This window comes from Lemur catta, chromosome 2 (genome assembly GCF_020740605.2).
Source record: "Lemur catta isolate mLemCat1 chromosome 2, mLemCat1.pri, whole genome shotgun sequence".
Taxonomy (NCBI): domain Eukaryota; kingdom Metazoa; phylum Chordata; class Mammalia; order Primates; family Lemuridae; genus Lemur; species Lemur catta.
The window spans coordinates 145,982,493-145,992,995 of NC_059129.1; the positions used below are offsets into that span (position 1 = coordinate 145,982,493).

Genomic DNA, 10,503 nt, shown 5'->3' on the forward strand with positions numbered 1-10,503 from the left:
GGGCAGAGGGGCGTAGGTGTCTCCAGGTACACCAGACAGAGCAGGGCCTAGACCCCCCAGCTTTTGTTACTGGACCAAAAACTTAGCCCCGTCTGGCCCACCTACCTCTCCTCTGGACTGTCTCCAGGCTCCCTTACCTTCCTGTGATGTCTCCCTCAAGCTCCTGACTCGTAGGTCCGTGTAGCAGTGGGCCTCCTTGCCAAGGCTCTGCTAGTGGGGGCTCTCGTCTTCCCTGGACGTGGTCCAGCTTGTTACTGTGAAGGTGGTATTGGCTCAGTTACTGTTTAAATTTAAACCGTGGGAGGCAATCGGAACATAGTAAGACAGTCTGTTAACGTTAGGCATCTCACATAGACCATTGACTGAAATTACTCCACTCTGGTTGGTGGTAAAGAGAGTAGATGGCTTATACAAGGAAAATTTAGTATGTAATCTGGTTTATTTCCATCTGTGCTTTTGTTTTAATTCAAGTAATCCTTTTATAATTTAATTTTAAAATGGCAACTAATTTTGACATCCTAAGAAATGGGAACTTGAGATGTCATTCTCCGGATCGCCCTTTGTCTTGTGTGTTCGTAGCTGAGGCCCTCCGGGAGGAGGTGGCTCTAGTCATTGAGTTCACTGGGGGGGGGGGGGTGGGGAGGGTGTGTCTGTCTCATCCCGAGGGGACTGCATGTTGCTGTCTGTGGTATGAGAGAAGCTGTTCTTCTCTGGTACTTCCCTTCTGTGAAGGTAGAAGCTTTGAGTGTTACAACTTCTAATGGGGAAAAAGTTTTTACTAATAATTCCTTCCTTGGTAGTCCAGTGAACCATATTAATAGAACATCCCTGCCTCCCCCCAAAGAAAGAACTTTCAGGAAGCTTTTTGTAGTGATATAATGTATTAGAGTACAGAACAAGCCAAGAGTAAGATTGATAGACATGATGTGACTCATTTCAATGCAAGTTCCAATACACTGAAACTTTGAAATTAGTGATTTGTGCATTTTATAGACCCTCACCCTCTTTAAAGTTTCTTATCATACTATCTGTCGTACCTGAACAGCTTCTGAAGTATTCTCAGAGAGTCTGGGCTTTCAGGATTAGGTTCCCTTATGAGTCTTGCACTTGTGTAATGTTAAGTCAAAACTGATGATCCTTCTACGGAAATCAGATTCCCAAAATCTTGAGCCACTTGGTGTTTGCTGTTGCTCTGCTATTCTCCTGCTGTTGGGAAGCAGGTGCTCTTCCAGTTCTGTGCTGGCGTGGGCTTCCCGCCTGCGCAGTGCTCGCGCCGCGGTTCGGTCTGGCCTGGCCTCGCGGAGCTGGCGGCCTGGCCACCGCGTCTGGTGCGTGTGGAGAGAAGGCCCAGGCTGTGCTTTCTGTGTGGAGAAACGCTTGGGTTACTTAACCTTTCCAAATGTATTCTCATAACTCACAATTATGTCAAACACACTTATGTTTTAGTAACTGCTTCTATAATTGAGTGGTCACTGTAAAAAGAAGCTGAATAACCTATTTTTTATACAGAATGTCCAGAATTGCTGGGTTTGCTTTGTTACAGAAAATGTGCCGTTCATTTGTTGAGTAGAATAAAATCATCTTGTAATTGTATATGCTCTTGGTATAACTAAAAGAGGATGTTTTGGTTTCTCCCTAAAATGTTATCACGCAACTGTTCTTCATGTTAATACTAAGATTCTTGATAGGTTCATTTAAAAGCCACAGAAGTCATTCTGGTTTGATTCCTGACCCCAGGGGAACACTTTGTGTAGACAAGAAGATAAAAATGTCTTTCCTTCAGGATCTGTGAACATAGAGCAAGAAGATACAGCAAGAAGTTGGGCTCAGGGCAATGATGGGGCTGCGCTTGTTCTTAGATTTTCCTCCCTCGGAAGGTGAGGCAGTGACCACTGTGTGTCCACTGCGTGCGTGTGGCTGAGGGAGTGAGGGACAGCGTAAAGGTTACAGTAGGGACTGAAGCAGACCTGGTGCCAGCAAGGCCCAAAACCAGTCTCCTGGGTGGAGTGAATCTGAGACTCGCTGTGCCCCGTGGCCTGGCGCCAAACACCGCTCGAGGCAGAGTCTTCTGTTGGATCTTTCTTCCCTTCCTATTTACTTTTTCCTTGTGCTCTGAAACTTTTGTCAATCTTAAAAAACTGTGCTGTTACTTTCTTTTAATGTTAAAAGAATTTTAACACTGTCAACTGTAGTTTGTGCAGATGTATGTTAGAAAAAATGTACAGTATGTGTCAAAATATATTTGAATATCTTGTTGCTGTTACCATTAACGCCTGGCTCTCTACTTCTCTGTAAGGAGTTTGCTAAAATTCGAAATATAAGTGAAGAACTGTGGAAAGCATATTTGTTAGATGACTGCTTTGGGAAAATGAGTGATTCTTTACAGTTTGTGGTTCCCTGTGAACTTCCCTCCTCGCACCGGGAGGTGAGCTGGGGTTGTCAGGCCACCCTGTCCAGGAGGCTGGTCTGAGCTGTCCCGGCTCGGGGGGAGCAGGCAGGCCTGCCCTGGGCATGCCAGCCGTACACAGCCAGGTGGAGCCCATGTTTAGTCTCATGTTGTCCTTAAAGACAGCGAAACAGGTAAGTTAACGTCCTGCCAGGAACAAAAGGAGCGTGAAGGAAAGAGGAAGCAGGCAGGAAGGCAGGCAGAGGAGCGCTAAGTCCAGCTGATGGGTAGAAAGGAGGCAGTGACCGGGGAGTCAGAGCCTAAGTGTGACTTCAGTCTGTGCTCTTGAGCAGTTTTCCATCTGACACCCCAGAGTAGCGGGTGTTTCTCTAAGTCTCAAAGAGAAGACTTTCCAGTTGACCTGCGGCTTCTGTTACAGTAATTATGACAGTTAAGCTTTTACGTCCCGTGGACTCTTCTATGTGGTGACGGGACTGCTCCCTGTGATGGCCTAGTGGGTGGGCCGTCCCTCCTGACCTCTGACCTTTGCACTCTTGTCTATTCCCGCCTGCAGAGGCGACAGGAAGAAGGGTATTACAGCCGCCTGGAGGCCGAGAGGCGCAGACAGCACGACGAAGCTGCGCGCAGGTTGCTGGAGCCCGAGGAGCCTGCTCTGTGCCGCCCTCCACTTCCTCGGGACTACGAGCCCCCATCCCCGTCCCCCGTGCCCAGCGCCCCTCCTCCCCCGCCTCAGCGAAACACCTCCTACCTCAAAACCCAGGTCCTCTCCCCCGACTCGCTGTTCACTGCCAAGTTTGTTGCGTACAATGAGGAGGAGGAGGAGGAGGAGGAGGACTGCAGCCTAGCAGGTCAGGATAAGTACTCCAGCACCAGGAAGTCTCATGGAGACCTTCTTCCTGCCCCCCTTAAGCCACAGCTGCCCCCCTGCCTGCCACGCCCGGCCTCCGATGGCATCTCTCTCTCCAACTCATTCCAGCCACCCTCGGCCAAAGCCAACAGTACTGCTCACAAAAAAGGCCAGCCCCCGCCCCCTCCAAACAAACCAAGCTCCTTCCATCCCAGCCACCGCACAGGTAGAGGTAAAAGACAGAGTGATAAATCAAGCTGTCTGTGTCTCCATGATTGGAACCTTGTAATCTCCCTGCACACTTGCCACTGGTGTGGTCCATCGTGATCATCCTTGCTTTGCAATTTGGATTTCACTCGATCACTTGTCTCTGCATGGTGATCTCCTCTACCTCCAGCTGTGATGTCTGTGCTGGGAACTCTGATAGATGTCTCAGTGCTCCGATTTCTTTTATGCTTTAAAAAGTTCCATTTCTCTGATCAACTGACAACAGTCAGTCCTCCATTACTCCCTGAATCACTGGAAGTACTGTTGGTCTTGGCTTTCATTCTCTACCTCTTCAAATAATTTTTATTTTTAGTTGAACAAGTGCCTTTTCACACATTTTAGTGTCTTTAAAGATAAAGTGTTAGAGTTACATTTTAAGTTTCCATTATCTAACATGGGCAGAACTTTTTGTTCTGGATTAAGTGGCTTTTCGTGGTGATTGGTTTTTGTACTTGGAGCATCTGCTAAGCATTTGCTAAGCTGGTTTACTGTCTGGCTTTATGACCTCAATGCAGGCTGCCTCTGCCAAGAGCCAGAGATCCTAGTCAGCGTGACATTCCTCTTTCCTTTTTCCCCTTTAACCGTTCTCATTCCTTCCTGCTACCTTGCACCCCAGCACCTCGCGGCATTAGCAGCCAGACCTTAGTGAGCGTGCGGTTGCCATTAGTCACACCCTCTACATAGACAGCAGTGCACGGTCCTCCTGCCTGGGACAGGACCTAGAGGCTACTGCAGGCATAGATTCCGTAGTCGGGTTTTGAGATAGCACTGAATGTTGTGTTTAACATACAACTAAATTATGAGGATGTGGATTTAACACTAGTCTTACCGTAAGTGAAACTGGAATTCTGGCACTAAACATCCTCAAATACAGTGATGTTACTTTTAACGAGTATGTAGTAATCTACTAGATTTTGTGTAATTTTACATAAATAATATGTAGGACTCAATTCTGAAAGAAGTTGAATCTTACAAGATTTGGTGTAATCGTGACTCTTACATAACAAATACGTTTTGGCAGAATTCTGGTTTTTTTCTTGCCTGGATCAGAGCTTTGATCCACTTTGAAGGTTTAGTGTATTAATATTTAGACTGAGTCACTTTGGAAGCCAAACTTAAATGTTTTTGTAAAATATCTATCGTAAATGTCTAGAATTTGGTACCTTTTAAAGACATTTAGGGCATAATAGTAAATTTTGAAGCAAGATGGCATCAGTCTCCTTGTATATCAGATTTTAAAGGCTGAGCTATAAATATTTTATAAGACGCATGACACAAATGGGCGGTTTGGTAGCAGAATGTTGTAGCATCGTTTCTAACCACCGTGGCTCACACTCACACCACTAATCCTTACTCTGTTTCACACTTAAAGTACCACGTAGAAGCAGGTTATGTCCTGCATCTGATTGCTCGACCTCTTCGAAGACTCCTTCATAAAGCCCAGCGCCGTCTGCACCACCGCAGAGGGCATTCTGACCTTGCCACCTCTCATCTCGCCCGCCCTGTCTTATACCCTTGTGTCCGGCTGTGTTTCTGTTGCGAGCGCCTGGTAAAGCATGCTTCTGCAGACCGGGCGTGGTTTCTTCCACTGGATGGTGTGAGGAACAGAATTAGGGTGTGAACCGGAATGAATAGTACCACATTTCAACATAGCAGCATGTTAAATATTTGTTACTAAAGCTCTTTGAAAACTATTTGTAATTTGTATTATTCACACAGTCAGCTGAGAGTATTTGATATTCCAGTTAACTCTAAAAGTTATGAAAATTTGAAGAACTGATTTTTTTTACCAGTGGAAAAAGCCAGTATCATTCTTAAAACAAAATTCAAAAGATACAGCACAATGTTTTTAAAAACAAAATAAAGAAAAAATTTGGAATTAAAACTGAAAAAAAAAATCTCGCCATGCAAATAATGTATCTTAAGGCCCACTTTGGTTTGCCTTAAGGTGGAAGTGTGGTCTTGGTCAGTCTTGAGTCTTTGCTGAGGGTGACATCCTCCACAGTGACCGCAGTGCGGCACGGTGCTGCGCTCATCCGGCACGGGTCGGGTGTTTGCACGGCAGGTCCTTCTGTAAGAAGAGAAACAAAAATTCATTTTTGAGTGACTTGACTACAAAAGAATTTTAGTGTGAAAATACTGTAATAATTTTGTGGGCTACTTAATCCAATATTCGGTGCTGTCAGTGTTTGCTGAACATTTTTGGCATTTATTACTCCTGTCTGTATTACTAGAAGCAGATTTTTCAAGTGTGAATTTATTTTTCTTGCTAACTTTACAATTAATAGAAAGACATTAATCATCATTTTAATAACATCACATTAGTGACAGTATTAGCTAATACTTGGATAAATTTAAAACTATCTGCACCATCTCTTTGGATCCTCAACAGCCCGTGGAAGCTGACTGGGCAGACGCTGTTGCCGGCTGGTGACACTCACCCCCAGTCGGGCCGGTCGGAGGCAGAGCTGGGGCCGTGGGCAGGGGCTGCCCGGGCTTCCCTTGCACCGTGCTGCTTTGAGTCTTGTTTTTGTTTTATTAGTGATTTTGTGTCTGCACTAGTATCAAACACTAGGAATTTTTTTGGTAGCTCGTGTGTTTAAAAAGTTTTGCTTTATTTTGTTTTTAATAATTATAGCCATTTATCTTGAAAGAGAAATTCAATAGCTATCCTGAAAAGGGGAGCTTCAATTCTGCGATTACTTCTAAATCTTTGGATTTTATTTGCTCCAATGATTTTGTAAGAAAAATAGGAGTGCGTCTGAAAAGTTGTGCCTCATCTCCCCATTAAGTAAATCTGTTGTGGACCTGCCTTTTCAATATATGATGATAATGTATTTTATATGACTGGACCTGTTTGGATAGATATCCATTACAGTCCTCCTCTCTGATACTAAAGGGCATGAGGTCAGTTGTTAACATTTAGCACCTTTTGAGGGTAGTGATTGGATTACTCGGGCCACTCACAGTTGTAAATTTCAAATGGATGAATCTGATATAACATGAAGAGCCTTTTGCCTTATTTATTCAGTGAAGATATCTTACTTCTCTATGAGCACTGCATCTTTATCATAAGTTAAGTTTTGGAAATAATTCAAGTACTTTAACTTATACTTTTTCTTTTATGGACAAGGACCCAACTCTTACACGGGATCTACCGGAACAGTTATCGGAGCCCACGATGCTCACTGGGACCCGAGAGAGAGGCGCTCGAAAAGGTACTGACGGTCGCGCTGGGTGCGCAGCTTCACCTGTCAGCAATGACGTCTTTCATTCCTCTCAACGTTTTTAAACTGTATAAAGCTGGGTTGACATTTCAGAGACTTCATTATCAGCTCAGATGTTTCCCATTGTACAAAATCCTGTGAGCATGCAAGTTTTTTTAAATTTTGTGTTGCTAGTACAGTTCTGATTCAGGCAGTGAAATGGGTACTGGGCTTGCTTGTCAGAAAATTAGAAGCAGCAGGACATGCTGCTGTCTGCTGCCACCAGAGAGGGTTGAAAAATCAAGGACAGTGTCCAAAGGTCTTGTTAGACTACATAAGGCCAACTCTGATGGTGAACAAAAACTAAATTGACTTCATGTCTTCACTGAGTGTCCTCACCTAGATCATAGTTAAAATGCTATTGCCCCAACCAGAATTAAAATATTGAAGTTGAACTAATCAGAAAAATCTTCAGTACCATTCTATAACTTATTATTAAAGTGGGTATATTCATAGATGCCTCAGCTATATGTAAGATTCATTAAAATGTTGTATTTAAAACTATACACTTCAGTTAAACTTGTTTAACTGTTAAGAACTACCTGCTTGCTAAAATTTAACTTACTTGTTTTTTGAGAATTGAATATGACTGGGGATAATGTTTTAATAAGCAGAACATTTTGCCCTTTTTTTCCTATGTGGGTTTAGATACAGCCCCTATGATTTTAATTAAAGGAAAAGTAATACCAAAATTTAACAAAGAATGGGTCTCTGAAAATTTTAATTGCCCATTATGCAAACTTATCTGATTGTTAATAAGTTATTTCTACTTTAACCAGTAATCTTTTGTGTTTCTCTCTTATTCAGCCAAGAGGCAGATTTACCTGGAAGTTCTGGAGCCCCTGAAAACTTGACATTCAAAGAGCGCCAGCGTCTTTTTTCACAAGGTCAAGATGTGTCCAATAAAGTAAAAGCTTCTCGTAAATTAACAGAACTGGAAAACGAACTGAACACAAAATGAAAAACAGGAAAAGGCACCTTGTACTTACCCCCAAATTCTCTCAGTTGTGGGTTTTAGATGTGAGTTTGAAGAGGAAGGGAGGTTATATTTCTGAGTGATTAATAATTTTGTTTTTAAAATGGTTTGGATTTAGAGATGTTTCAATTCCAAGAAATTTTATTTTACTTTACCAAGAGATTGTTATTTACGTAATTTAAACACTGTTTAATTTCTTAATTATCTGACTCACATGAAGATAACTTTTTTGTTAGTTTCATTTTTGGAGTCTTAAGTTCAAAGGGGACAGAATGTGCGACGGGAGGAGATGATGGGACGTGTCTTCTCTCTCGTCTGCCCCCCACAATCGACCGAGGAGCACAAAGAAGTTCTGTTTCTCTCTTTTTCAAAAACTAATGTAGTTATCAAACACAATAGCTTGAACTACTCTGACTGTTGTTTGCACTATATAGCAGCGGCTACACACTGTTGTACGGAAGAGAGAACACATGAAGGCATGGTCCCCATGTCACCTAATCCTGTCTGCTCACAGATACCCTTTTAGTCCGCCTGTGCAGCAGTCCAGACTGCAGCTTCCTGTGAGTAACTGGTGCACACCTCAGACTGTTCTGTCTCATTCCATACACGTCTAAGCCCTCTTGATCAATTCTAAATATTTGATTTAAAAAAAATTCTGAAAGAAAATTTTAAGGATTTAAGCTTAGGTGATTTTATTTGTATAAATACCAGATTATTGTTATACTTAAATAAATCATTGGTGAATTTAAAGATGACAGCTATATTAGAAAGTTAACTAATAGTTTAGATATTCCAAGGGCTCTCTCAAAGAGGATGTCTCTGGCTAAACAGTGTTCGTGTGACTAGGAACAAAAGTATCTGAGGACAGGAGACTGGTAGGAGACACTCAAGCACAGCTATCACTCAGATTCCAAATTTGAAGGAAATTTGCACTGATGTGCTAGCACACGCAGGGAAAGGGAGAGGTTCAATTACCTATGGCATCTGTAATTTAAGTATTGTAAGAATAACTCATGGCAGTTCGGGCTATTTTTTATAGTATAATAGAGTTATTTAATTTTGATTTGCCTAATTTTTAGTTACCACTGTCATTTCTTCAGCTGTGGACCTATGGTTGGTGTTGGGGACATGGGCCTCTGTCGTATACTGTGTGATGTGAAGATGATAAATTACCTTGTGATTATAAGGAGAATTTCTGTTTGACACAGCCCTAAGGTGGGGTCCAGGATGTTTTTGTTCTCTTATGAATATGTATGTTAGGAAAATATGCACACTTTCAAAGAGAAGAATAGAGGCTTTTGCTGCCTTAGAAATCACTTTTAATAAGAGTTGTATGATTAATCATTAAAAATGCGAGTGTAAATATTTTTTTATGTCTATCAGGGTTCTTATTTGAAAGTGTGCTTTTACCACTACCCTTGTTGCAGTAAGAGAGTGAAGTGGCCCCGCGTGTGTATGAAGGATTTGCGTGTTTGCTCCAGAAGTTCTAGGAAAAGCAGGCTCCTCCCAGGTATTTTGAGAGCACTGGCAGCCTTACGGTGACGAAATCCACGCTTTCTCTAAAGAAATGAGATGCAAATGAATTACTTCTCTGTTAATATATAGAAAAACAAATACACATAAGTACATACAAATACATGTAAATATCTACGTACAGGGATATTTGTATGTGTGGTTGTAAAGCCCCTGAACAAGTGGATTTGGCCATCTTTGGACAATTAGGTCAAATGTGAATATGTGTAAAAGTGCTTTTCATAACTCTGCATTACTATGGGAAAAACATCAAAACTGCTGTAGTTTTCCATTTCTACTGTATTTGAGTTGCAACCTATTTTTAATAAACTTTGTATGTATTTAAGTGTATTTGCTATTATTTTGAAAGTGCTGACAAAGTTTATATTTGTAACATCAGCCTTCCTCTCCCCTGTCTTTTTTCATCTGTTCACGCATTCATTAAACATTTCCTGAGTATCATTTCTGTGTTGGACGGTGGTTTTTCATGGGGCCGTGTCTGGGTAGCTGGCTGGTAGCTCTCACAGTGGTCTCATCTGCAGGTTCCGCCCGGGCCTTGGTGACCTCAGCGTTGCGTGCAGCAATCCCAGGTGGTCACGTGGACCGTGTCTCAGTTATGCTGCCCCTTTATGGCCTCTTTGAAATTCCTAGCTGTACCCAGCAGTAAGCAAATTGTGCAAATACGGTGTCCTGGCGAAAGGTGTGTGAGTGCAAGAACCCACTCAGAGTGGCTCGTTTATCATACAGGGACACGGAGAGTGACCAGGATGCAGGAGCTGCCGTGCCCGGCCTGTGCAGGTGGGATCTGTGACCTCCCGCGGTGCCTCTGAGTCGTGCTTCCTCTGCCCTGGCCTGTTCCAGTCCACCTTCTGCAGCCTGTGAGCAGGAGGGCAGGCGCGGGCAGGTCGGAGGGTGCACAGTGCGACAGACGGGAGGAGTGAGGTTTGAGACCTCTTGCGTAGCGGAGTGACTGTAATAGCTGTGTTGTAAAAATAAGTTAAAAAGGACTTTCACAGAGGAAAGAGTGTTTTAGGATTGTAGAAACTTGTGTAGACATTGGTAGGACTGCATGTTTATATATTGGAACTATAGTATTCGCTTTTACTATATTTTGATGCCTAAAAAGTTATTTTAAAGTTTGGGAAGACAAAAATTTGTAGACTCAGATTCATCTCAAGGCCTGTGTTTCTGTTGCTATTAATGGAAATAAAGATTCTGATCTGCAGTG

At 42.8% G+C, this 10,503-nt stretch overlaps 1 protein-coding gene across 1 annotated transcript in view; it reads left to right on the forward strand.

The window, feature by feature from the left end:
- Window positions 1-9,737, forward strand: part of AFDN (afadin, adherens junction formation factor) — a 145,031-nt gene extending 135,294 nt beyond the window's left edge. Inside the window, 3 exon segments of the mRNA XM_045544730.1 lie at window positions 2,961-3,255; window positions 6,655-6,739; window positions 7,595-9,737. Coding sequence (XP_045400686.1) covers window positions 2,961-3,255; window positions 6,655-6,739; window positions 7,595-7,748 — 534 coding nt within the window. The 3' untranslated portion in view covers window positions 7,749-9,737.
- The last annotated feature ends 766 nt before the right edge of the window (window positions 9,738-10,503 follow it).